General features: G+C 49.1%; 1 protein-coding gene across 12 annotated transcripts in view; it reads left to right on the top strand.

Moving 5' to 3' along the window:
* AGAP1 (ArfGAP with GTPase domain, ankyrin repeat and PH domain 1) overlaps nucleotides 1-27,818 on the top strand; it is a 556,588-nt gene that overhangs the window by 218,574 nt on the left and 310,196 nt on the right. For all 12 annotated transcript variants that reach the window (XR_016394007.1, XM_089916180.1, XM_089916184.1 and 9 more), the window contains exons 5-6: nucleotides 1,264-1,405; nucleotides 6,458-6,592. Coding sequence is in view for 11 of the 12 variants with exons in the window: in XM_089916180.1 (XP_089772306.1) it covers nucleotides 1,264-1,405; nucleotides 6,458-6,592 (277 nt within the window). In the remaining variant the exon portion in view is untranslated. The remainder of the gene's footprint in view (nucleotides 1-1,263; nucleotides 1,406-6,457; nucleotides 6,593-27,818) is intronic.

The raw sequence follows: 27,818 nt of genomic DNA, 5'->3' as shown, positions 1-27,818 counted from the left end.
CCCGATTCTTGGGAAGAGAAAGGAAAACACATCTCAAGGTAGAGAAGGGGAGAAGGAGATGCCATGCCGTGTCAGCCTGAGTCCTGGGCCCTCAGGAGGCATCAGCCAGTCCCAAGGCTACTGGCCCCAAGTTCTCTTTCTCATTTAATTTCATATTTATCATTTGAACTTCAGGTGTATTTACGTTTTGTTGCGTAAAATCTCCATTTGTAACTGAATACGCTTTTCATTTATATGTGGAAGTCAGAGCTTAACCCACTAAAAATTTCACCAAACATTAGAGCTGATGCCTTGACCAGCAGAACTTACGTGGGAGCTGCAGGTTCTTTTAGAGAAAGCATGTGGGGCATTTTTTTTTTTGATTTTCACTTGGGTCTTTCATCAAAGAGAAGGGTCTCTGGCGCTAAGTCTCTTCCTCAGCGCCACCTCTGTGACCCTGGGAGCCCTGGGAAGCTGCTGAGCTTCCAGGACCCTCTCCTCTCTTGGCTCCAGCTTTACAAGACGGTTATGGGTGTTCCACGAGATAACGTGTGCTTGAGGGTGTGGTTATTTGCCAGAGAGAGGATCTGATGTGAGTTCAGCTGGATGCAAGAAAAGTGAGAATAAAATGACAGGAGTCGGGCCGTTGTGGGGTTTTCATTATTTTCCCCTAAGTTTTGTTCATTGCTTTTGTTAATTTCTCCGGCAGTGAGTCATAATTTCCTTGAAGGGTGCTGGAATTAATCAGGGGCGGCTGAGCTTTACAATAGGAAGGCCTCACATGTTGACGGGAGTAGTTGGCCCTGGAGGTGGAGGATTTCTGAGCCGTGGGCACCCAGAGGAAGAGCCCCATCTCAGGGGTCCAGCACGGCTTCCTGGGCGGCCTCCTTGGGGAGTTTGGGGTGAAACAGGAAGCTGCAAGGCCGCCCTCCGTGCCTATCTCCAGGTCGGCTCTGCTGTGCGCGGGGTTTGCCTTCCATTGGCCGAGTCGGGCCAGAGGGCAGACACTCCCTTGGGGAAGGATGTCTGGTTTTACTCTGGAGACAGCGTGGCCTGGGTGGGAAGGGGCTGAGGGCCGTCACAGGCGTGTTGTGCGAGGATGAGAAGGGCGTTCGTGACGCCCCAGCGATGCGCTATAAGACGACGGACGTGGCCCGGCTGGAGGCGTGTCTGCCGGCCTTTCGTCCTGTGTTCATGAAGGTGACCCCATGCTGCTCCTTTGCCTTTCTCTCGTGAGCTCCTCACTCAATATCTCCTGCTCACCTGCCTTTCTTTTCTCCCCAGTTTGCCATGTGGGTGGACGCTGTTATATTTGTCTTCAGCTTGGAGGATGAGATAAGTTTCCAGACGGTCTACCACTACTACAGCCGGATGGCCAACTACCGGAACACGAGTGAGATTCCGCTGGTCCTGGTGGGAACCCAGGGTGAGTGGTGTCCGAGGGCAGGTTGTGCTTCTGTGGCTCCAGCAGTTGAGCAGTAAGTGATTCCTGGCCTGTGTTTTCAGAGTGGAGGGGTTTGGAAACGGTTTAAAGAAGTAGTAATTTCCTACTGAAGGCTCCCTTTTTACAGTGAGCATCCATGAAACTGAAACTGTCACACTTCCTGATTTGATTCAGTGGAGAAGTCACTTGGCAACTTCAAAACAAAACACACCCCCCCACACACACTCCCAAGTGCTCTAATTTCTATATTAGGATATCTTAATTCTCTCTGTTACAAAATAATATATAAGCGCCCTAAAAGGTTATTTATGTTAACCTTTGTACCTTTAATACTGATTTCTGATATAATGCAGAGTTTTGTTTTATTCTGCTCTATTTCTTAATGTCTTATGAGCTGTATCTCATTTTTAGCAGATCCCTTAGAAAGCATAGAATCTTACCATGTGGGTACGTTTTGTGTTTTTTTCTAGGACACTTAAAACTTGGTCTTTTAGTAAAGTGACATCACTTACTATGCCCTTGATCATAGATTCATTTATGTGCTGATACCTGCCACTGGGGACTTAACTAAGGGGTCATACGGAATGTTTTTAAAAGTCAGATGAAGGTTAACTTTAAAACTGCTTTGTCAGAAAAATGGGGAACTTAAAAAATATAATCATGTCAAGAAACACTGGATTTTCCTTTCATTTTTTGGTGCAGGTTCTGTTTTTGTTAATTCCTTTAGAATGAGCACATCTGGTCTGCCCTTGCATGCCCTGATGTAAGACTTTTCCAAATAAGAAACCAGCTGCGTCAAACAAGCAAGAACAATTAGCTGCGTGCGTGGCACCAGATCTAATATAACTGAGAGCTCTGGCGGGGTAATCTGCTGCCTTGGCAGGATAGGCCTGAATCGTGGAGTGGGTGTGTGTGTTGGGAGAAAAAAGTGTGGAATAAACTAAAGTCATCTGCTCAGGGTGCTAGATGTAAAACGTGAGGGTTGGGTTTTCATGGAGAGAACTTCATTGCCAATCCCCACCCCACCCCCTTTTTTTTGGCTGCATCGGGTCTTTGTTGCTGTGCGCGGGCTTTCTCTAGTTGCAGTGAGCTGGGGCTACTCTTCGTTGCGGTGCGGTGGCTTCTCTTGTTGTGGAGCACAGGCTCTAGGCACACGGCCTCAGTAGTTGTGTCTCGCGGGCTCTAGAGCGCAGGCTCAGTAGTTATGATGCCTAGGCTTAGTTGCTCCACGGCATGTGGGATCTTCCCGGCCCAGGGCTCGAACCCGTGTCCCCTGCATTGGCAGGCGGATTCTTAACCACTGCACCACCAGGGAAGTCCCCCCTCTTTTTTTTTTTTTTTTTTTTTAATAGCATATATGTCGTGGCCAGCGGTCTCACACCTGAAACCTTCAGAGCAGAGGTGGATTTAGACCAACATGGGACGTGAGAGGTTTTTTATGCCCAAAGCGCCCTCTAGTGGTCACTGGGAGACAAGGCACGCCAGTAAAAAGCCCTTGGTCCTTGTTTGGATGTACAGAATTGGCATATTTGAGTTGGCCTCCTGAAAATTCTTAATACGTAATATTTTATAGTGGGCAGCTCGTCTAAAGAAGACCTTGCTTCAAGCTGCCTTGAAATCGACATCGAGGCAGTTAATTTCCAGTAAGCGCCTCTTCCTGCAGGCCTACCGAGGGCATTTCTGAGCCAAAGCAGGGTCTGTATGGGCGGCTCCTTACCAGCCGCCTGGGTTCAGGGGATCTGTGTTCAGGATGCAGAATGCCTTTCTGCGGTGGACTCACCGGGATAAAGGGCAGGTAGGTTTTCAATCCAGGCCAGAAAGGTAATTTTGATCAGTTTGTTGTCTTTCCTGCACAGCAGTGTTTTGGGTAGTAGGGGTGGCGAGTCTGGGGTCCCTGCACGGGGCCGTGCAAACCCCGCATCACTCGCTCCAGGCCGCTGTTGACCTTGGCGCTGCCAGGCCTTGAAGGGAGGAAATCCCGTAAGGCAGTGGGGGCACCCGTGGGCACACCGGCGTCGAGGGCGTGGTTGCTTTTGTTCCTGATGTTTCCAGTGTGGCCAGTTTTCCTGAGGTCCTGTTGGCATTGCAGATAATATCTCTCCCTGCTCCGGGCCTTGGAGGTAAGTGCAGCCTCTGTGTCTCCCACCCCAGCTGAAGGAAGGCACATCTTCACCTCCCACCAGGATGGTGGATGGTCTGTGTCTCAGGGAGGCCTGGGGATGGCTCCACAGAGGCTCTGGGGAAGCCCTGATGTGGAGGAACCGGCCCCCTTTTATTCCCTCTAGTTTTATAAGCGTCTGTCGATTGAGGGCCATGTACCTGCAAGGTACACCTGGGAGCTTGCACCCAGCGAGCACCTGGGAGCACTGCTGGAGGGCTTGTTCCCTGTCCCCTCATATTCATTTGTGAGACCTGTTTGGACTTCAGCAAAGCCATGTCCCAAAGGAGCAGGACGGGAATGTTATCAGTTAGGGACCGTCCTCACCTGAGGGCTCCTCGTGGTCATCAGCCAGACCTCTAATTCCCAGAGCACCCTGGAAGCCCCCGTGGCAGGAAGGTGGAGTGAGTGTGGGCTTCTGGAAGGTTCCACCCGTAGGTACCATTAGCTCTTTTCGCTTTCTGTGAAGCCACGCTTGTCCTGATGCTGTACAGGCTGCGTGGGGTGCCAGAGACAACGGCTGAGGGGATCTCAGGTTTCCCTCCCAGCTGGTCGGGGCTGGTGGCCTCAAGATAGGAGATTATGGGATGGAGAAGATGGAGAAGAATTAAGATAATTCCTGAAGGGTACGTGGGGTGTGGGGCCTTACCCAGAGGTGGGGGGACGTGTTCTCTCCCGGGTACCATCGGGGAGCTGGAGGATGTTCCTAAGAGGACGAGGTGATGGTGTGATGTCTCTTAAACATCTGTTTTAAAGACTTGAAGATCACCTTGATTGGAGGGCGAAGCCCGAGCTGTAAAAAGATGCAGAGTGACAAGAGGAATGAAAAATAAGACCAGAAGAGCATTCAAGTGTAGGGTCTGTTTCTGACACATGACAGTGTATCTTGGAAGGAAGCTGAGATGGGACAGAAATGAGTGGGCACCCACCGGGGAAGGAGGGCCTGGGGGATTACGGGGTCAGGATAAATCTGAAGCTGGATTCATGCTCTGTGGCGTGTATTTTCTAGTTTATACCAAAGCACTGGAAAATTCTGGGTTTCTAACTTTTTTTCTACTGTTTTCTTAAAAGATGTTTACACCTTAAAAAAAAAACAAACTTCTTTTCCTTAAGTGTTATGAAATCCAAGTCAAATTTCTTATTCTGTAAGGTAAGAAGACAGGACGAAATAGTGTTTGAAGAAATCCCTCTAACAGGCCCTGCCAGGGAATGTTCTGGAACATCTGTTTGAGGTGGCTCCGGTCATTGTCAGGAGAAGGGTCCTGAGTCATAGTTTCTCTAGGAGTAATTCAGAACTCTCAGTTAAACCTATTCCATCGGACTAGGAAAAAAAGAAAAAATAGGGAGTAAGGAGAAGAGAAAGAGAGGGGAAAAAAATCAATAAATTATTCCCTCAAGATGTCCCTTTTGTTTACTACTTCCAGGAATTTGAGTGCCTCAGGCACTTCCTGTGCAAGAGCAGACATTTAAAAGGTTGTCACTGTCTTGTGTGACTTACACTGCTTTTCCCTGGACTAGTACAGAAAATCCCGGTGGCGGGTTTTTGGTTAAAGAGATCTTGAGCGTTTCCTGTAACTCAGGAGCTTTCGTGCCCTCGGGGAAAATGCTACGTCAGGAGCAGCCCTGTAAAGTGTGTGTCGTCGCAGGGTAGCACGCCGGCCGGAACGTCTCAGCCCGTCTTCTGGTCCTGTGTGCGGGGCGTGTGGCTGCCCCCCAGTTACTCAGTAGTAACAGAATGAACGGGGAGAGGGCCTCGTGGATGCCGAGCTGAAAGAAAAGAAGGGCTGCATTTCTTTTTATTAGGAGACTGGTGGCTGGTGCCCGACATGTGTTTCGCGGCTCAGATGCCCCCATCTGTACACAGGTCCTGAAGGAGGTGAGGGGTGTCTCCCAGCCGAGCCATCTTTTTTTTTTTTTTTTTTTTTTTTGATGAGGACCACTTTTAAAGTCTTTATTGAATTTGTTACAATATTGCTTCTATTTTATGTTCTGTTTTTTTTTTTTTTTTGGCCGCGAGGCATGTGGGATCTCAGCTCCCCGACCGGGGATCGAACCCGCACCCCGTGCCTTGGAAGGCGAGGTCTTAACCACTGGACTGCCAGGGAAGTCCCCCAACCGAGCCACCTGTTAAGAGCCAACGTGGTTCGCACACTAGTCTGTGACACCCCCTCCAGTGCCCCAGGCCCCCTCCCACTCCTGCCTCGCCCTTGGGTCCCCCTTAAATGCTCGGCGCTCTGCCGCCCCCTGCCCCAGGCACCCTCCCCCACCCGCCACCTGCTGCAGGTGTGGCTTCTCTGACCCCTGCCCTGTGACCCAGCTCCTACCCTACGTCCCATCCTATACCCGTCGTCCTTCCTCGTTTGTGTCTTACTTATTTTCTGCCTTCCTCCCCAGCTGACCTAATGTCCCCTCTGTGAGAGCACAGAGTTTTGTTCCCTGGGAGGCATCCCTGTGCCTAGAACTGGGCCAGGCACCCAACAGGGCTCCATGAGCGTGTGTCCAGCGGGCAGATAGAGGGCGTGCGTTTCCCGGGTGCCATGTGCCGAGAAGGTCACCACACGTAGTGACCGTGTGGTTTTCCTTGTTAAAGCATTTTCCTCTGGAGCCACATTTAACTCTTACCCTTTCCTTCTGGTCTTCAGGGACATTCTTTTATTTCATATTCAGAAGCAGGATCCTCTGAAACACCTGATCGTTGTGGTGTCTGGGATGATTATTTTGGGGATAAATGGTGTTTTGAAAACTCCAGGTCCTGAAAAGAATCCCAGCAGTGCTCAGCATGGGGCAGGTTTTGAGCTTCTGGGGGCCGTGAGCGGTGGGACATCCCCAGGCCGCTCGTGGTCACCATGTCGCCACTTCTTGTCCGTCTGTTGCAGATGCCATCAGCTCCACCAACCCGCGGGTCATCGACGACGCCAGGGCGCGGAAGCTCTCCAGCGACCTCAAGAGGTGCACGTACTACGAGACGTGCGCCACGTACGGGCTGAACGTGGAGAGGGTCTTCCAGGACGGTAAATACTCATGCTGTGCCTGCAGCATCCATTCACCTCACACCGGTCACTGGTCCACGTGGATGACGTGACCCCGAGCGCTCCCTACAAGGAGGGGGACCCTCAGCCCCGGGTCGCGTTCAGGGGGTGCGCTGAGCATCCACCCTGAAACAGTCCTGTGTGTACCATTGGTGACCTCTTTCTGCACAGGATGAAGCACTTCTCAAATGGTTATTTACGCACAGGACGTGTCATACATACACACGCACCATTTCTGCTTCACTGTAGATGCTCATTCTTTATTCAGCCCCATTTAAAAAAAAAAAAGTTTAAATATTTCATGCTGGGTTTGGAGGAGAGTAAGCAGAAAAGAGAGAGTCAGGTTTGGCCAGAAGTAAGTACGCCTTAGGGCCGGTGGCTGGGAGTGAGCGCCAGCATTTGGGAACTGTGTCTTTGCCTCCTTCTTGATCCCTCACCTCCAGGACAGCCACCCCTCAGGCAGGAAATTCTCCTGGCGGAGCAGAGGTCCCCCCCCCCACACACACACACACAACTGTGATGGCAGACGTCAGGCCGGGAGGGCGGGGGAGAGAGCAGGTGGGGATGAGAGGGAGGCGGGGGGCGGGGTCTGTAGCGGGGAAGGTGGTCTCTGGTCTAGTGGGGTCAGGGAGGGTCTGGGGTAGGTTAGCATCAAAGACCCAGGAGAAGGATGCTCCCAGCAGAGGGTTCTGTTTCTGATGGGCGTCATGGGGATCCTAGGCCCCCTCCTCTTCTGGGTTAATCTGGTTTAGACCTACCTCTGCATCCCCAGCTCTGTGCTGGGGCTTGTTGGGGGCTGAGCAGGGCAGCCAGGCTTGGTCTCCTTGGAGGCCGCCCTTGCTCCTGGGGTCGTGGAGGCCTTGCCCTGGGGAGACTGTTAATGCCAGGAAGAGTAGTAATGATGGGGTGCTCCCAGCACTTCCCCAAACCGGGCAGGTTATGCTTTTTTTTTAAATGTCCAAACGAGCTTTCAGAGAAAATTATAGGAATTGCACACTCTCGCCATTTTATTAAATTTCAAAGATTGTGTCCATTTTTTAACTTTGCATTTTCTTCCACTTTCCTTAGCAGCCAGTTCCTTTTCTAAGCTTGCCATCTCTTTTCTCTTATCCGCCTCCCAGATAATTATCAGCCTTTTCTATTTTTCAGTACCTTTATCCTATTTAGTCCCTATACGTCACATTCCTCTCCCAGCTCAGGAGTCTCCCGAGAACAGCCCCCAGTCCCCAGGGCTCTGCGTCCCCTTTGTCCTTTACCGCACATTTACGTGGGCCTCCTCGGGCCCTGCCCACCCGTGCTCGGGAGCAGACCCCACTTAAAAGCCGTTCAGGGCCAGTATCTGCAGCTCCTTGAACGTTAGTGACACCGTGAAGGATGACGCAAGGAAGCCTGTGGGGCTCTCCCGAGGGGTGGGCTCCAGTGGGCGAGGTCGCCGTTTGCCCCAATAGTGGAAAGCCCTGTGATGGTTAAAGTGGAGTATTAACAGATGAAAGGTCTGCAAACTAGGGCCCAGGGGCCAAACCTGGCCAACAGCCTGTTTCTATAAACAGACTTCTCTGTTTACAGGCTGCGGGAGGGGTGCGCTGGGCTGCTCTTGGGTGTTGCCGCAGAGTTGAGTGGTTCCAGCAGGACCTTTTGGCCAAGAAAGCCTGAGATACTCTGTGGCCTTTTACAGAAGGTCTGCCCATCCCTGACGTAGAGGATCGGCATTTAGTTGCGTGGATGAGTTTCTTCTCCACAGTGATTGCTTTCCTTGTACGTTGATGGAGGTTTGCAAATGTGAACTTCCCATAAATAAATGAACTCCTCTTATACATAGTAAACTAACTAGTACTCAGGGATGACAAGTTATGGAGCTTCCCTGCCCAGCATCCAGGGGATCCGAGGCAGTGGGCAGGTGCCAGTGTGCTGGGGCCACTTCCCTGTCATCCTCAAGCTGGAAGCTGGCAAGGGGAGCATGAGGAAGGACCTTTCCAAAAGTCATTGGTTAAAATACCAGTGTTTCCTTGCTGTGACGGCTCCTCAGTGATTCCACTGGTGAACCATATTACACTCGAAGTGTGAGTTTTCACAGGCTTGCGAGACTTCCAGAACATTTTGTTATTACTTCAGAAACGATACATTCCCGTTGAGTATTTGGATTGTACAAAGTCTGCATGATACTGCAACTTCTGTGACTGTTGTGATTTTATTCTTAAAATATTTCTATTTACGTGAAGGTTAAGTTTCTAAAATAAAATTGCGGTTACTCTGCATATTTTCTGTGGTAATTAGATGGTAAACCTTTTTATTTGTTAATCGTAAACTCTTGAATTGTTAGTGGTGAAAGTAGTGGCTAACCGAATGGGGAATATACTCAGTACTTGGAAATCATTAGCAATAACCATCCATTTTAATCTTCAAGGGAAGAAAAGAAAAAAAAAAAAAACTTGGAAGGTTTATAGCTAAAGAACTCAGGGCTCAGAAAGGTCAGGTACTTTGACCACAGGTACTCGCGTGGATTGGATCCCAGTCTTGGGAGCCGGGAGCCTAGAGCCTTAACCATTTTGTCATTAAAACAGAGCATCTGGGTCCTGCCCACATACCCCGGGGCAGGCTGGGGGCAGGGTACACTTTCACTGCACAGGTTCACTGCCCACTCACGGACTTGGTATATCTGGATTTCTTTTTTTGACTTCAGGGCTTTCTCTTTGCCCTAGGGCTTACTTTTATTTGTGTACTTTTTATATCTTTGCATGGTAGAAAAATTTTTTAAAAAGCATGTGACTTCTGTGTAACCATTAGCTTATCGATCAAAGAAGCATCCAGACCCGGTGTGTTACCCCAGCTCCGACCTCCACCTGCTCTTGCAGGCCGAGCTCCCGATCAACTGGCTGCCCAGCTCTGCTTTGTAAGAGACCAGGGACCTTAGTCTTTGCTTCTTTAAGTGTCCTAAAACAGAAGACAGAATGTGAAAATAGTGGAGAAACAGGATGGTTTTGCTGGTGTAGTCACATATCTCCTGGAAGGTGATTCAGGAGGGAGGTTCTCTGTTAGCTTCTCGGTATCAGGAGGAAGCAAAGTAGGTTGGTTGTTGCGTTCGTTCATTCATTCCCTTAGTTGAGCACCAGCCTTCCTCATGCCTGGAAGCACAGTCAGGGCCCCTGTCTTGGTGAAGTGAAAGTCCAGCAGGGAAGATAAACTTAGAACAGTCACCCAGCAATGCAGGCGACATCTTGCCTGGGGGCGGAGAAGAGGTAGTGCCGGACTAGGGTGCTTTCCGTCGCCCCTGCTTGACAGCCTGGGGTCACCCTCTGCTTCTTAGTTTGTGTAGCTTGTGGAGAAGAATGATCTGGCCTGCACAGGGGGTTCCTGTCAGATTCGCCTTTTGAGAATTAATGCACTCATTGCTTTTTACTTAATCTGGGCAGCTGAATCTGGCTTGGGGCCTGGTTACCCATCTGTTCGTCTGGGTTCCCAGAAGGGCCCTACGGGGCGTTCTGGGGCCCCTGTGGGCTGCCCGGGGCCCACCCCGTGTCTCTCAGTCCCATTCTGTGCTGCTTTGTTTGCCCCTGGCATGTCTGGGAGAGGAACTGCAGGCCGTTGTGTTTTTAATATGACAGTGATTTCTGTGTCTGGCATTCAGGTTTTTGAAAGTCCCTGGTCATTTGTCCAGATCAGGGCCTGGATACATGCAGAAACAGGATTGCAGCAAATAAAGTTCATTCTCGGCAGGTATTGTTTCTCTGGTGCTATAATTTTTTTTTTAATTTTATTTTTAAAAAAGAGAAGTGTCACTTTCTATAAAGGAACCAGGTCTGAGTGGCCAGAGCCCTTGCAGTGAGCACGTCTTTCATGGCGTTCTAGTTCAGCCTCTGGGCAGGTAAAGGAAGGTGGTGTTGCTGGTGGGAGTTTTCAAGCGAGACGTTCAGTGATAAGCTAAAATAAACACCGCTTAACGACGAAAGTAAATTCTTCCCTCAGAAGACCAAGCAGAGCTTAAAGGTAGTGAAAAGTCATTGGTGTGGGTGGTGAAAGTGCCCCTTGGAGGGTTACATGCGCCGTCTTGGGGGCAAGAAAGTCTTCACGATAGAGCAGCCATGATTTTAGTTTCCTGGGGTTGGGTTTTGGAAATGGTGGATTTTAGTCGCTCTTTGAACACTTTTAAATATCTCACCTTGTATCGGGTGTCCGTGTTTGTAGCTTGTCTCGCCCGGAGTGACAGTGGTGTGTCATGGACATGTGATGAGCATAGTGATTTGTGTCACTGAACAGCTATCTTAGCCTCGGGATGAGGGAGGGTCCGTTTGTTTGTTTTGGCGTTTTGTGGAAGAGAGCTGACGGACCTCTAAGGTTTTGGCGGTATATTTTATAATTTTTAAATGATGGCATCTGGCTTGCATATTTTAAAGATCTCTGATACCTAAAGAAGAGTGGCTTCCCTTTATACGGAATGCGAAGGAGAACCAGCTGGTGGTACAGAACACCATCTTGTCTTTCCCTTATCTAAGCTGCTTTATGCCCTTCCCCTCCCTCCTTCCCTCCCCCGCCCCCAGAATGAGTTGATGCAGATTTATATGAATCGTAAACAGTATTGTTTTATGTATAGGATGTTGTGTTATTCCTCCCAGCATCAGTTGTACGCAGAATTTAATATTGTTGCACATACATTCTAAAGTTGTAGTCATTTGTTAAATCCTGATTCAGAGCATCCTATTATACACATTAAGGCATACTCCCCACTAAAGGTTTAACTTCTTAAGCTTCTATTCATTGAACAGTAGGAAACCTACCTGCAAGATTCTGCTCTGACAGTAATTGGTGGACCAGCTCAAGATCCATATAGACCAAGATGTAGATAAATTGCAGATTGCCATCCTGCTTAATTCTGCCCAAGGCTGCTGGATTTTGTCACTGGGTTGTTTGTCAAGGGTGGTTCAGTCATCTCACGTGGGAGACCTTCTGTTCTAGGATGGATCTGTTTAATTTATATTAACAGAAACGATTTAGTTTTAGGTACATGTGGTTGGCAAAGCTGGGCAGTAGCATTTGAAGGTCGCTGTCTGCCTCTTGCTAGACCTTCTGCTTACTGAGGCTTCCCTCCAGCTGTCCTGGGGGTGGACGTTTATCTATAGCAGCCCCCTCCTAGGAAGACTCATAGCAGCCTTTCGACACCATCACCCAGCTCTTTATTTCTTTTTTTTTATTGGGGTACAGTTGCATTACAGTGTTATGTTACTTTCTGCTGGACAACGAAATGAATCAGCTCTGTGTATACATACATCCCTATATGCCCTCCCTCCCACCCCGCCTCCCCGTCCCAGCCACCCGGGTCACCACAGAGCACCTAGCTGAGCTCCCTGCGCTATACAGTAGGTTCCCCTCAGTTGTCTGTTTTACACATGGTGGTGTATATATGTCAGTCCCAATCTCCCAGTTCATCCACCCCAGCTCTTCAGATTCGTGCTGCAGTCGACATTCTGGAAAGCGCCTTCTCAGAAGCTGTTCTACTTGGGTTTCACGCCTGCCGGGGGTCGGCTCCCTCATGCCGAGGCCCGAGCCCCGAGAGATCGCGGACCTGCCCGGGGTCCTGTGGTGCCGCACGCAGCCTCGGTGTGCTTTCCAGCCTTTGCTTCCAAAGACTGAAACCCTGATGTACAGAGAATCCCCTTTCACACGACACGTCTGCAGCTGCTTGGCCCTAATTACAGGGGTGTCCAGTACAGGGGTAGCTGTGCTCATGAGCCCAGTTTCTGGAACCTGACTGCATGTGTTAGGGCATCACTAACTAAGCAATCTTCTGGGCTTTTCTCCCCAGTGTGGCATCATCTGGCACCGTCTTGTCTCGCTTACATCACAGTCTTCTGTTCCTCCTGCCAAGGGATGTGTCAGGCCTATTCCATTCTTTCCTGGAACCAGCTTAGTTTTCACCGGCAGGGTGGCCTATGTTGTTATCTGTAGTGTTGCTGTTGTTTTTCTCCTATTTTTATTATGTTAGAGATCAGATTGGAGCCAATTTATTGTTACTTATATATATATGTTTTCTTTTCCAAAAGAGTACTTTCAAAGATAAGATTTTTCATGTTCAAAAGCAAGCCATGTGTGTCCATTTGGCATTTAATATATACTGAAAAGGTGAACTAATTAAGTCATTAAGTGTCATTAAGTATCTGTTAATATGCACTTTTTTATCAGTTATAATGATGACTAATGTTTATGTCGCAGTTTAAGCTAAGGGCTTATGGTGTAAGGTAGTAGATCTTACGAGGCCTGACTTGTAGTTGGGAGCCACGTTCTCTGTGGGGTTGGCTTCCTAAAGTCGCATCGTTCGGCTGGTGTCAGGCCCGCGTGTCCATTTCCTGTTTTCACTGCACCTCTGTGCCCATCACTGTCACTGTGCCCACACCCACCCCGCCCACTCTCACCGCCCTCTTTGCAGTGGAAAGTTGTATGCGCAGGACTTCCTGGGACAGATGGTTGGTTAGTGTGTATTAGGATGGGGCACAAAAAGGTTCAGCTGCTTAAATTACACTTTTTAAAGGTTTTTACTAGTTTAAAACTTCCCAAGAACAGGGATGACGTGAAAAAAGTAACCTACCTAAGCCTTACGTAGCACTCACGTGGTGATGCTAAGGTGGGGGACAAAAGAAAAGGAAAACAGTCTTCAGGTTCCTCTCAAGTTACCTGGTTAAGTCTGACAAGGCGGTCTTCACCCGGGTTTTGCGGCTGCCCTGATGTCATCATTAACCACAGGCGTCTTTGGCTGTCACTGCCTGGTAGCTTTTAACTTGGTCTCATTCCCTGGAAATTAGAATCTGTAAGTTGTTTCCAAAAGAGCCCTACCCGGCCCATCGCGGATCATCTCTCACCAAACTGAGAATATCCCGAGCGCTAAGCAGACTTTTGATTGAGCCTGTGAGTGGAGGGGGTGTGGAGTGATTAGGGATGTGTAGGCTTGGGGAGGTGGTTCTCCTTGTGCTGTAACCCTCGTGTATGTTTGGGTGAGAAAGTGTGTAAATGATTTATAGTAACTATTTTCATGAAACATGACATTGTCAGTACTGCTTGTATATGCATTTTCAAATGCGGTGAATTTCTTAACCAGGGAAGCTTTCTCTGCAACAGGGTTAAATCACACATCGAAGTAATGAATGAATGCCAGAAGTAACATAGCAACACTTGGTGTAGTAAACTGTATTCTCAGAGGTAACAAAAACAAAAGAAAAGCAGAAGAACTTTTGAGTTACTTTACTGTTCTTAGAAAAAAATCTTTGAGCTCAAAAGTTCTTAGGGGTGGGAAGTTTTCAACACCTGTGTTCCAGGTGAGCCCGGTGCGTGTGGCACGTGATCTGTAACCACATCTTCCAAACACGGTGAACAGGTAGGGAATGTATCAAGGTGGGACCAGTGACTGGGCTGCACTGAGCAATCCGGGGCTAAGAGGTGATGAACCTTGAATAACTCAAGTGTTTTAAAACATGATTATTGTCACCAGTATGAAATCAGCTCGTTCCTCATTTGGAGTCTCTTTGCCTAGAAGTTGCCCTTTTTAAGAATTTATCTCCCACCATGTTCAGTGGACCCAGAGGTCCACTGATAATTCCTTTTAAAGAGGAATTATCTCCTTGGAATATTGACTGATTTGCTTAAAATCACTTCCCAAAATGACAGTTTTTAGGTAGGGGGCAATTTCTAAATTATCAGTGTGGTTCATACTCCACAGACTGCAGCTACTGGCCTTAACAATACGGAATCAGGTGTGAAATGATAATTCTTAAACTAGTTTCTGATATGAGTAGAAGGAACCATTACAAGGAGAGACATTTTAATTCTTTTAGAAAATAACATAGAAGTCATCTGAAAATCTTTGTCAAGATTGATGATATTATAAACAGCGAGAGACAGTAAGCCATCTTCTATCTCATGGTGTCGTGGAATGTTGTGTTGATAGAGGCTTGGATCTTTCCTGGCATTTTCTTACCTTGAGTCTGGACTTGTCATGCTGTGCTTCCCCTGGGAGCATTGAGTGGGTCCCAGTGTTCGTGCAAGTGCACAGAAATGCCTGAGTTAACTCTCACACTACCAACATGAGGCCATTAAACACACTATTAGTAAATGTGCTGTGTTTTGATTTTCACGTTAAGAGCCTATCTTTTGCTCAGAGAATTAATTGTATCAATGCCATAGAAAATGGTTCTTTTAATACTTTGCCGCACTGTGGCATCAGAGCTGTGTGTTGCCCCAGGATTCCTCTTAATGACTTTAGCCAGCTTGAATTAGCTTGATGTATCATTAATGCATACAAATGGCTTTTATTTTTGTTCATAATCAGTTCTTAATGCCACGGCATTCTGCTCTTTCTAATGTTTTTAAGATGATTAAACGGTGATGTATTTTTTGACCTATTTAACCCTCCACAGAGTCTCTGATCAAAAGAATATGAAGATGTTACTTAACTAGGATAGTGAGTTGTTACGATCTGTAGCTGATGTTTCCAAGTTATTTTGAAGTCTTCTGTTTATCTTATAACATTTTTTCCCTTATAGGACGTAGCCAGATTTTTTTTTATTGAAGTGTAGCTGATTTACAATGTTGTTTAATTTCTGCAAAGTGATTCAGTTATATATATATTCAGTTATATATGTATTCAGTTATACATATATATATTCGGTTATATGTATACACACACACACTTTTCTTTATGTTCTTTTCCATTATGGTTTATCATAGGATATTGTATATAGTTCCCTGTGCTATACAGAAGGACCTTGTTGTTTATCGATTCTGTATATAATAGCTCACATCTGCTAATCCCAACCTCCCACTCCATCCCTCCCCCCACTGCCCTCCCCCTTGGCAACCACAAGTCTGTTTTCTGACTTAGCCAGATTTTGAGTAACCTATACTCATTGAGGAACTACCCACTGCCCACTAGGTTAGCAGCACCAAATTGGTTCATTTCGTGGAAGATAAAAGTAATCCTCAAAGGAGGTTGACTTTTAGTTAGTTGTGAGATGCTCTGATACGAGAAAGCATAGCTTCTCTCCGTGGACTTGGGTGTTTTTTACATGCCGCTTGCCAGGTGAAGCTGGCCAGACACTGGCTCCAAGAGTGAGTGGGGGAGCCAGGCTTGGAGCAGATGGTGGGTCCCCCAAAGACCAGGCTGTGGAGTCTGGGGCTGGTTTGTGTGTTTAGTGCAGAGCCATTGGAAATTTTGTGAAGAGGGGAATGATGCATTAACACCTCTATCAGTGATCATCCCTGATTTGGGGAAAAGTAAACTGTGAAAAGTGGATTGTAAATTTGTCTACAAGAGACACGGATGTAAAAACTTTGATGAGTAAGTTGGGTTTTGTGAGACTTGCCAAAGAAAAGAGAGAGATGGTTTTTAAAGGTTATGAAATATGGAAATAAATACCACCCAGAAGACCACCGCCCACTGGCTATTATCATTAAGGCCTGGGAAGGGGGCTGTACATGGACGCCCATGTGTTTGAAAAATGGATTCTCGGGCATTCTGATATTTCACAACCTTTTTCACAGAAATACTTTTTCTACAAAATAGTTTCTAATTTTTACACTGCCTTCGTCGAGTGGCTGTGACAACTTTTTGGCCCAGTCCTCTGTTAGACACTTTGTGACCCGCTCCCTCCATTTATTTGTTGTTTTAGAATTAATGCTTCAGTGGTTGGCTCTTTGCCTAGAGCTGCATCTCCACCCGTTATCATTTCTTTTCTCTTTTTTTGCGGTACACGGGCCTCTCACTGCTGTGGCCTCTCCCGTTGCGGAGCACAGGCTCCGGATGCGCAGGCTCAGCGACCATGGCTCACAGGCCCAGCCGCTCCGCGGCATGTGGGATCTTCCCGGACCAGGGCACGAACCCGTGTCCCCTGCATCGGCAGGCGGACTCTGAACCACTGCGCCACCAGGGAAGCCCCCCTTTATCATTTCTTTAGGACACACCTCCAGACTTGAGACTGCTGGTCAGCGACTTGCATAGCTTTAAAGCTTTTGGTCCTTGTGGTTTGATAGCCTTAACCTTCTGGGGAGTCTGTATCGACTCAGGTTTCCTCCGTCAGGTGTCCTTTTTCTGCATTCTGGCCACCGTGGATATTTTCATTTTAAAAGTGCTTATTGTTTATAGACAAAATAATCATAACTTCTAGTTTTTTCCAAATATTACTTTCAGTAGGTCTGTCCCTTAAAAAAAAAGCTTATTTGTTAGGAGGTAGCAGCCAGTTTCTTGGCTGGGATGATACGTGGGGAGCAGGGGGTCCTTGCTGCTCGCACAGACATGCCCTCTCGGGTGTACCAGGTGGGTTCCCTGAGCACCCAGCTCCGCAGAGGGCAGCCGGGCCCAGAGCCTGGTCCCCAGAGCCTGGTCCCCAGAGCTGTGCAGAGCTGTGACTTCGGCAGCTGGGTGTCGGAGGTGCAGTGTTCCCTCAGACTTTCTCACCAGCGCTGCCTGTGTCACTGTGGGAGACAGACCCCCGGTGTGAAGTGATCTCAGAGGGAAGCAGAGGGAACACCCAGGTCCTTGGGTTTGGACCTGCCTCTCGTTTCCTTGCACGGATGGGGCTGCAGAGCAGGGCAGCCGCGGGGCAGGTCCCTGGGCTGCCATTCTGGGTCCTCCTTCTGGGGTTGGGCTTGGAACTTCATCTCGACCCATGTTTCCCAGATGCTCGAAGCACATCCTCCCTTTGGGGGAACATAAAACTCTTATTTCATTATCAAGTGCCTGAAATGTCAAAATTTGCAAACCCACAGGATTCACTGCTATGAACACGGAAGAAAGCAGACGTAAGCATGTGCTCTTTTCACACCGTGTCCTGGGCACCTGTGTCAGCCGCCGGGAGCACAGGTGGTGCTGCCTGATTTTCTGTCTCTGCAGGTCTCCCGAGTGCTGCCGTGTTCAGTCACATGCCCTTCAGTGGGTGCACGTGGGACCTGCAAGCCTGTACTTAAATATGTGATTAATAGACAGCAGTCAGCCCTAAAAGAAAAGAGAACCTAAGGCATGTTCGTCGGGAGTGGTCTGGCCAGCCAGCCTGTCACCCGGCCCCAGGTGCCACCCCCTTAGAGGGCTGTGCGGCTCTTTCGCTTGTGCGTGTCTCTGTCTGCAGGGGGCGCTGCGACCCGACCCTGGCCAGCTGTACTCCACGTGCAGCCATAGTTCAAGGAGGAATGTTTTGTCTGTGGACTTTGGCATTTCGGGAAGCTCCCTCATATTTAACTTGCTGTGTAAACCAAATGAAAAAATACTGAGCGCCATTGCAGTCGCCTAGATGTTAGGGAATACTCCCATCCATGCACCAGGATTTCAATATTAAATGAAATACCCAGGTGTCTCCTGCATTTAAATTCATTTCTTGCCTGACCTGCGGGCTTGTAGAATTTCACGTCCGGAAGGACCTGAGACGCTGTCCCGCTCAACCGCTCGCTTTACGGACGAGCAGGCAGGGCCCCTGGGGCCGGTTCCGCCAGGGAGGAAGCTTAGTAGCAAAGCAGAAGCTAGAAATTTGATCTGCGTCTCTTGCCTGCACAGTTCTACCTTTGTCCTGAAAATGTTATACTCAAAAGCCGCTGGTTACATTTTAAACCTGGTAGTGAACGAAAATGCCCTTTAAGCGATCACTATTTTTAATATGGTGTGTAGGCCATTTCACCAGTGAGGGATCTTGGCTTAGATGCAGTGCTGTAATTATAAATTATAATATTTCGGATAAACTGTCTAATGAGAACACATTCACGCAGACTGTTTTCTTTATGTGATAGAATATATGGGTAATAGAAGGAGACCTGTGACAGGGTCTCTGAGATTCAATGCAAATATAGCAAAAGGAAAGTACTCAATTTTGTAATTTAGTAAGATGCCACTAGGGGGCATCGGAAGAGCTCGTAAGGATGATTCTCACATATTTTTAACTTTTGCTGTCACTGTGCGGAATACAGACGTAATAAGACTAACACTCTGGTTTAAGAGGCCATTTAGACCTGTAGTAAGATACACTCCATAAAGTGTGTGAAGTTACTGGATCAGCAGTGCACGAACGCAGAAGTAACGTTTCATTCACTCATTGGAATGGGGAGGAGAATAAAATAAAAAGAGATGAAATGATGGAGTCTGTGGTTAAAGGGACCCAGATCCCCTTTTCCTGATTTTGCCTCTCGTGTAACTTTAGAGGAGAATCAACGAAAGTTTGGCAAACGGTAGGCTTATTTTTTAATACAGTATAATAAATGGATTTATTTAGTCCGCCCTTCTCCTTGAACAGAAGCCACCAAGAGTTCTGTCGGCCTGAGTGACAGCCCAGGCTCCCCACTTTAGGGTCTGCATCCTTGATGGGAAGGCAGGTGGTGGAGCACAGGCCGCGCTCTCACCAGCGCCCGGGCCGAGCAGGTGTCTGGGGTGGAGCCCTGGCCATCAGCTTCCCTGCCCAGCTGTTGCCTCTCCCTGTTTTGGGGAAGACTGTGGGCTCTTCATGCTGCCTGGTACTTAGTGATGAGACAGTCGACAGTCAGACTGACATCCCCGGGCAGGAGGGACAGAGCGGATCAGTTTGGGGAAACACATGTCCTTTTCTGCACAGGGGAGCACCATTACTGAGAGTGGTCAGGTGCCGAGTGGTTGGTTTCTAGGCGCCTGAAGTGTTGAGGACCCTTCCGGATAGTTGGCACTTGTGGCCTCTTCTGTGGACCAGCAGTGGGCTGGGGGCGCGCAGGACAGGAAGGAGTCTCTGATGGAGACTGCACTTGCCCTGGGCGCATCTTTTAGTTTCTCGAGACGGTGGTGTTTTGTTTTCTTTTTTGTTTTGTTCTGTTAGTTCTTTTCCCCCTAAGGTGGATAGCTTCTCCCTGTTACTTTCCATTTATTTGTATTTTGCTCTCACCCTTTATTTTCTCCCACTGCATAGTTTCCATTAGGCACTGTAGCATCTCAGCTCAGAAAAATTTCAATTTCTTTATTTGGAAAAGGGGACTAATTACACGTTTGGTACTTCCAGTGAGAAGTATATCAAGTCACAGCCTCTTCTGTATAGATTTTTTTTTATAGGTTATTCACAAATGGAGTGTTTAGAATTTATAAGAAAATATAATTTGGAGAGTTCTACAGTTTTCAGTCCTTGGAATAGTGGGAACAGGGCAGAGTATTTTGAGCAAGAAGTTAGGTAGAAGTGGGGTAAATTCATCCACATGAGGCGTAAGAGCCCCTCTGGGAGGGCAGCTTTCACAGACTTTCTTTTAGAGCCAGAGACTGTTTTACCAGCCCCTGCAAATGAGAGCATTAGAGGGAGGGCGTGTGGAGGTGGGGCAGTGGCCCAAGTTGCAGGTATTTCCACTGAATTCAATACACACTTTGTGCATTAAACCACTCACAGGGCACCAGGGTGGGTCCACAGGCCCTGCAGAAAGTGAGCCTGGCTCCGTAGCGAGCTGGGGATGCACACACGCTCGCTCGAGGGTCGGCGGGCGGTTGACAGTGTCCTGGGAACCCTCGTATTCTGAGCGGGGGCTACAGGGGGCCAGGCTCCAGCTCAGCCAGAGGAACCGGCTGAATCTTTCCTTGTTGGCGTTGCCTGATGAAGTTCTTCTGGAAGAAGGAAAGCCGCTGCTAGAGGACAGTTTGAAGAACAGTGATCTCATAAATACATCCCTGATGACGGAAATCCTCAACGAATATCCTGATGAATCAAGTAATTCAAGATAAATGTGGGTGAAAATGCCCATAAAGTCAGATCCGAAACTGTGAGCAGAGCAGGGGCTCCTTTCCTGGACACCTTGCTTTCCCGGGCGTCTCCCTCCTCGGGGCCCTTTGGGAGTGCCCGTCCTTTGTCTCCTGCCCTTTCTCCCTAAATGGTCCCTAGAGAAATGCAGTTAGTTGGGCAGGTCACAGTATTGTGTGCTACAGGGACAGTTAGGAGGCCGTTGAAGAAATGAGATGATAGCCAGAGGAAATCATTCAGCGTGATATGTCATTAACTTACTTGCTATAAATATGATGGCTAAAATAAGGAGGGAGAGTGGAAAAGAGCCAATCCCATGAGTAAGACTCAGGTGTGGCTGACCCCGCCCACCTGGCCAGGTAACTGGGGAAGCGGAGCTCATTGTTCTTAGTTTTGCTGATGGTCAGGGTGCGCGAAGCCCAGGCTCCCTGAGTGAGTCGTGCACTGGGGGTGGGCGTGTGTCCCTCGGCCGCACCCTTTCCCTGGAGTTTTGCTTTTCAGAGTCCGGGTTCACATCCATTTCCTCGAAAATACACATGTATGTTTCACGTGTTACCTATTTCTGTGTATTTACACGTTCGTGTTGTTCCGGTTAGGATAACACTTGTTTGTAAAAACACAGAAAACTGTTAACGAAGCCAATTAAAATCACCTGTGATCCCACCGCCTCGTGATCAACATTGTTATGTCCATCTAGTCAGTCTAGTCGTTCAATACTTTTAAAACAAAATTGGCATTTTATTCTATATCCTTGTTAATAACCTGCTTTAAAAAGACCTGGGAATAGTTTCTGCGTTAATTTCCACTGTGTCTTTATGGCTTCACAGCATTCCTTTCTATGCTGGCATCTGCCAGCCTGGATTCAGCAACCCTGGAGACAGAAGGCTGGTCTGGAGACTCACCTTCTCTAGATCCTTTCCCTAAACATCTCGAGTGCCCCGCTCCTGCTCACAGCATCTGAGGTTCTGACCATTAAATCAGGCACCATCAGCTGTGACGTTCCCAGCCCTGCCTGGGAGAGGTGCTTGCGGGGGGCGGGAGGGAGGTCCGGGTGGGCAGCTGCATCTCCCACTGCCTGTGTGCACGAGACATTAGCCTGTCAGGGCCCCCCTCCTGCATCTCTGATCACCAGTGAACTGTGGTTGCAAATGGGCCTCCAGGTAGGTAGACTGGAAGAAGAGAGTCTGTCTCTTTGGTGTGTAGATACCTCTTGGGAAATAAAGGAATCAATACCATTAAATACATTGGACAAAAATTATACAGGACCAGGTAGGCTCATTTTATGGACCCCTTTCTTTCTGGCAAATGACCCAAACTAAGCCACATTTTATAAAGATCCATTCCTAAATCTCATGTATTCATTTGTCCAAATACAAATCCTTCTAAAAAAAAGTTAAAAGCTTAAATTGAAGGACAAGTAGTCATTTCAGAATTTTATTAAAACTAATTAGAAAAGCTGGTGGATGTGGGGAAAAGGTATGCCTTTGGTGGACTTCCCTCATCAGTGTTAGGAAAATGGCGCTTGAAGTGACAGGTTCCAAAGCTGAGGAATCTCTGAGCCACAGCCTGAGATGGTGTGGTTGGCGGAAGAATGGTCCCCCCCGAAGATGTGCACGTACTAATCCCTGGAACCTGTGGGTATACCTTAAGAGGCAAAAAGGGTTTTACAGGTGTGGTTAAGTATCTTCAGATGGGGCTCATGGATGTTCTGGTTGGGCCCTGAAAGCAGTTGCATTTACCTTGTAAGGGGGAGGCATGGATTTCAGTGCATGCGCAGGGGAGGTTACACATGAGGATGGAGCGGAGGGGGTTGAAGGCGGAGTGATGCAGCCACAAGCCAAGGAACGCCAGCGGCCACCAGTAGCTGGGGAAGCAAGAAACAGGTTCTCCCTGGAGCCTCTGGAGAGAGCACAGCCCTGCCAGCACCTTGATTTCAGCCAAGCAATACAGATGTTGGACTCTGGGCCTCCAGAACTGTGAGAGAACATGTTTCTGCCGATTCCAAGCCGTCTGTTCTGTGGGGATGTGCTAGGGCAGCCCTAGGAAGCTCCTGCAGGCAGAAAGGGGCCGGGTGACTCGAGAAGGCAGGAGGAAAGTCCGTGTCTCAGCTGTGCCTGCCGTGGTGATGCAGGAGCCTGGGAAAGGGGCCTGAGGGAGCTGCCCAGGGCTCAGACGCCCACCGGACACGTGCACACCCGGAAGCAGAGGCACCACCAGAAGCCAGTGCACGCGACACGGCTTTCTGCAGCCAGGAGGACGTGGGGCTCGTGAAGAGTGTGACAAGGACAGGAGTGGCTCTAAGTGGGGTTGAGGGCGAGAAGGCAGGACTCTGATGGGTGGAGCGGGTGACCGCGTGCTCGCCGGTGACCAGAGGCGGCAGAGAGCTCTGGTCTGCTGTCTGGTCTTCGCAGGGGAGTGATCCCAGCCTGCAGGGGCCCGAGCAGGCTCAGGCCGGGGCCAGGTGGTCAGACTGCTGGCGTTTTCCAGCAGTTCTGAAGGCCCCCGAGATCAGGGCTGCTTTACCTTAATTCTTGCTTCCCACTCCTTACCCCACTCCACCCTTCCGTCTCTCACCGGCTCGCCAGTGACCTTCTTGCCTAAATCCAGTGGCCACTTTCAGTGCTCATCCCTCCCTCACCCGTCGACCTTTCCTTCTGTGACACCTGCCACCCCTCCTGGAGCAGCGACCCTCCCTCCACCTCTCCCCAGCCTCTTTCGTCCATGGAAAGTACTGAGACCCCGTCCTCGGCCACTGCATCTTCTCTCTCTTCGGTCCACAGCCCAAATGCATTCCATTGATTCAACTGATACAGTTTATTCACAAGAAGCTGCATTGGTACTTCTGCCAGGCACCTGTGAGAAATGGTGCCGAGACCCACCATTGGCATTGGCCCCTGTTGACCTCCATCAGCGTTTATTGAGTGCAGCGTGTGTACATGAGCACGCTCCCTGCGTGACGCTGGATTCTCGTCCGTCGCCTGGAGGTGCCACAGTAACCCCAGGTCCACGTGACCCTGACCTAGCCAGAAGCCACATGTTCAGCCTTAGCAGTGCCTAGCAGTTGGTATGTCCCAGCTAGCCTTTTCAGAACCGGAAAAGGCATGCTTAAAACCGTGCCGCTGATTTGGGAGTTTGTAGACGACTAGAAAAGTATTTGATTGAGTCCAGGGTTCAGAATGTTTTCCTTTCTTAGCTTTATTACATTTTGCATTTTATGGTTCAGCAGCCCTTCTACCTGCTTCAAAATAAGTGTGATGGGCATTAAAGCGATTCGTCCAGGGTTTAGAAAACAAACCACAGAACTCCGGTGGAATTATTGAACTATTCTATTTAGAAGGTGGCTGAAGTAAATGGAACATCTAAAAGCCCAGATGTTTCTTACTATTTTGCTCATGATGAGACAGGCTTTGCCATAACTAATGACATGAGACACCGAGAAACTCCGATTTCTCTCGGCGAACTTCCTGCTTAATCCCGTAAAGACAGCTGTATTGAATCGCTACCCGCCGATAGGCTTGGGAATTCAACAGGTAGTGAATTATAATCTCAGATGTTCCTGAGTCAATTACCAAGAAACCATCGCCCCTGGGTGGCCCGGGGATGGATGCTGGGCTGGACCACAGAACACTGGGCTCCATCTTCATCTTCCCGCCCCATACGGGACAGTTCAGCATCTCACTTCCTCAGCTTACCCACCTGTGGAGTGGGGACATTATTCCCATTATTGCTTCCCTGTAGGGGGCGACCAAAATAACTGAAATGTATCTGTGGCTAGCTCGGGAAGATTTTGAAAAAGAATACCTAACGAAGAAGTAGCGAAAGGCCTCCCAGAGATGCGAGCTGGTCCCTCTCTGCCCTCAGGGAGGTCTCAGAGCCCTTCTGGGGTTGGCGCTTGTGCCTCACCCGTCCAGGCAAGGTGTTGAGACGGCTCTGTCCAGTTCCACCTGGATGTAGGCCAAAATGCACTGAGTCTCCTGTAACAACCTCTCCCCCTATGTGTTTTGGACGCAGATTAACTCACCATAAATTTTAGTTCTTTTAAATAACACCGACTCATTCATTAAAGAACGGTTCTTGAGGACCTGTTAAGTGAATTGCTCGGTTAGTCACATTCTCCCCTATTAAAGGGGTGCGGTGGCAGGGGGAGGGGCGTCTCTCTGGGTAACCACAGTGTATCTACTAATTAACTGAGTCCCCCTGGTTGCCTTTCTTGTCCTCACACCTAAAAAAATGAATTCCTTCTTGAAAATATTACCAAAATTCACTGAAGAGTTTTTTTCTTTCTGCTTAAGATGACTATCCCTTTATCCCACCTGCTGGTCATTTCCACGAATCTCTTTTTTTCTAGGATCCTTAGCAAAAATAGCATCAAGAGATAGTACGTAGTCACTAGTTACTACTTGAACAAAAGCTAAATTTCTTAGTCTTGCCCGTTCTGATATATTCTGCAATTAAACATCCAAACCTTTGAGCTTCTTTGTATTAAGTTTTGAAAAGAAAATTCAATTAATAGATACCTTTTGTCAGGATGTTACAGACATCCCCCGCCCCTGAATGTGGCATATGTCTAATTAAGAACCCATGGCTGGAAAATCCACAAAACAACACCATATCCACCACTGTTTTTAAGGATCCTTAGTACTGTTACCTCCTTCTTTGGATGAGGAGACAGGTGTCTGCAGACGGAGGGCCTGTAACTGAAGCGTAAATGGTACGGCTGAGACGTGGACGCACGTCTCTCCTGTTTTCAGAAACGACAGTGTCTGTAGGACCTCGTGCTCCCCTCAAGACATCGCCTCAAAACTCTCCCACATCAGCGTGGATTTGGGCATGACGAGTAGGCGATGGGAAAATGCGAATAAAAAATCACAACCTTCGTGTGTACAGCCTAAAAAATTGCTGATCGTAAAGCGAGCAGTGATTGAGAAATGTAGCATTTAAAATGGCAATAACGCCAGGGCTGGAAGTGGAGCCCGGTGTAAATGCAGTAATTAAAATAGTTGTCAGGTGGCTCCCAATTACCTTTGCTCCAGCAAGCTGCCTTTATCTTCATGGCTGTGCTCGAGTTCCAATCAGAGCTTTCAAATGAACTTATTTTGGTATTTTCGGTGAAGTCTCAGAAAACAGATGGTTCTAAAGTAATTACCGTTTTTCATCTTGGGAAAGAGAAGATGAGAGAGATGCGTGGGCAGCGGGAGGGAAACCCTAATGAGATGCTCTGAATCATGGGCTGGGCCATTCACCCCTCCATTCGCTCAGGTGCCCTGGGCTTGTCCCTGGGCCACAAAAACAAGGCCACCTGCACCTTGATAAGGGTACAGTTCAAATGTACGCGTCAGTAGGGAAGATTTAGAACTTCCTTCTGAGATTCGAATTCGATTTTTCCTGGAAAGGATTCCCTTCCTGTCAATTCTGGGAACAGTCGAGGGGAAGTTCAAGTAGTTGTGATAAAAATAAGACGGCGGGTGTAATGCAGTGCTGGACAGAGCATTGGAGGCTGTGTGGTCGGCCAGCAGCCTCGTGGGGCAAAGGAAGAGGGTCAGAGCGCGGTGTGGGAGCCCCAGGCCATGCCCGGTGTCCGCGCACGGACCAGTGATGACAGAGATGGACCAGCTCCCAAACTGTAGTCGGCCACCGTTGGGCACCAGGTAGTGGGGAGGGTCGCCCTCAGTGGGAGAAGATTTGCATTGACGTCGTCTTCATTTGAGCCCCGATGGCTGAAGTAACTTCCTTGAGCGCATTTTAAACCAGCAGAGATCACATTTTACCAGGAGAAAAATCAAAGCTGTTCCCCACAGTCGTGGATGTAACGGCATTCTTCCCATTGAAACAAGAGCAGCATCTTCGGGGCGAGTCTGCATGGAAGCGTAATGGACCTGTGTTTTCCTCCGTCAGCAGCCTGGGTTCTCCATCAGCCGGGAGGTCAGTGCTTACGGGTCTGTGAGGCTGAGAAGTGTCACAGTCCTTCCCCCGAGACAAGGGCTCGCCCAGCGCGTTCCTACTCACGCTCTAACTTGCTGCCCGTACTTTGTTGTTCTCAGTTTGCTCTGGGCTCTTGGGGCGGCGGGGAGAGCCTTTACTTTGTCTTAAGTTCTAAGTCCATGAAATTAATCAAGCAGTTAGTCTCCTGGAAGTATTTCAGAGACAGAAAAATGTTGGAAACGAGTTTTAGGAATTTGTGACGCGTTTTTCAAGGAACCAGGTAACGTGAAGGCAGCCTACTGGCTCCTTTAAGCTTGTACATTTCCCCACGCCTGGGACCACCCTGTGCATCTGCTGACTTCTGTCCGCGAATGGTTCTACAGTGTTTTCTGTTTCATAGGGAAGCGTAGACACAGGGCATCGTACAGCTGAGGAGACTGTGCTTTGTTTTGTTTTGTTCTGAACACATACTAGAGGTGAGACCCTCTTTGGAAATGATTTTACCTTAAGTTCTTCGAGGGCAGGAAGCGGATCTGAGTCAACACGGTGGTCACGGTGTCCAGCGTACGGTAACTTCCCGTAATTGTGGTTGAATGACTAAGGGGGGCTGGTTGTGCACGCCAGGCGGGCATGGCCTTGCGTCCAGCCCTCCGGCCTCTCCCCGTCGCCCTCTCGGAGGTCCCGCCGCCACCCATGCCGATGGTCAGCATCCTTTCTGAAGCCAGACAGTGAGCCTGCTCTCAGCCTCTGTGTTGCACTGTCTTCCATGCCCTTGCCTAGAATGGAGCTCAGGCATGATTCTTTTCTGCTCAGGAGCCTTTGATGGCTCCCTGGCGACCACCATGGAGGTTTCCAAACTTGGTTGTGGCTGTGAGCCCCTCTCGGGAGGCGTTTCCCAACCTGAAGGCCAGCGGGCAGGGTGGATGGCGGCTCAGATCCCCGACTGCTTGCCCAGCATCTCCTGCCGCTAACCTGCATTCACTCAGGCAGCAGCTCCTTGTGGGTTATGAAGGGCCCCCCGTGTGCCTCCCCACAGCCGCCCCCCCCAGGTGGGAGTTCGGCAGGAGTGAGAAGCAGAGGACCCTCCCTCGGGGCTGACAGACACCTGCCTCCTGTCCCGTCCCTCCCTTTGCACACCTGTGGCCCAGGTGCGCTGAGCTGCCACGCCCTTGCCCTGGCCTGGGATGCCCTCCACTGAGCAGAGTCCTCTGGTCCCTCAGACGTGGGCACCCAGCTCGCAGCCCCTCTCCTCGCCCCCCTCTCTGCCTTCTGCCCCGAGCAGGGAGCAGTGTCAGAGCAGGAGGGGATGCGGCTCTGCTTGTCTCTGCGCCCATTTGCCGAGCCCGGGCCCCAGCCTAGGTGAGCTCTCGGCTCACCTGTGTGAGCCTGTGGGTGTCACATATCCTATGGGTGTCTGCTCGCTGGGGAGGACGGGCTGGATCCTGCAGAGAAACGAGGAAGTCAAGACAGAAGTGATTCACTGGGCTCTTCCGAGCTGGAGGGATGAAATGAGCAGAAGTGGGACAAACGTGAGAAAACTGCGGTGCTGAAGAGTTCTATCCCTCTGTCCCGTTGTCTGTTTT

The sequence above is a fragment of the Delphinapterus leucas genome, chromosome 8, assembly GCF_059928025.1.
Source record: "Delphinapterus leucas isolate spDelLeu-1000000601 "Yukka" chromosome 8, BTC_Dleu_Yukka2, whole genome shotgun sequence".
NCBI lineage: Eukaryota > Metazoa > Chordata > Mammalia > Artiodactyla > Monodontidae > Delphinapterus > Delphinapterus leucas.
The sequence above is the reverse complement of the archived record's forward strand: the minus strand, read 5'-3'. Positions and strand labels throughout refer to the sequence as shown.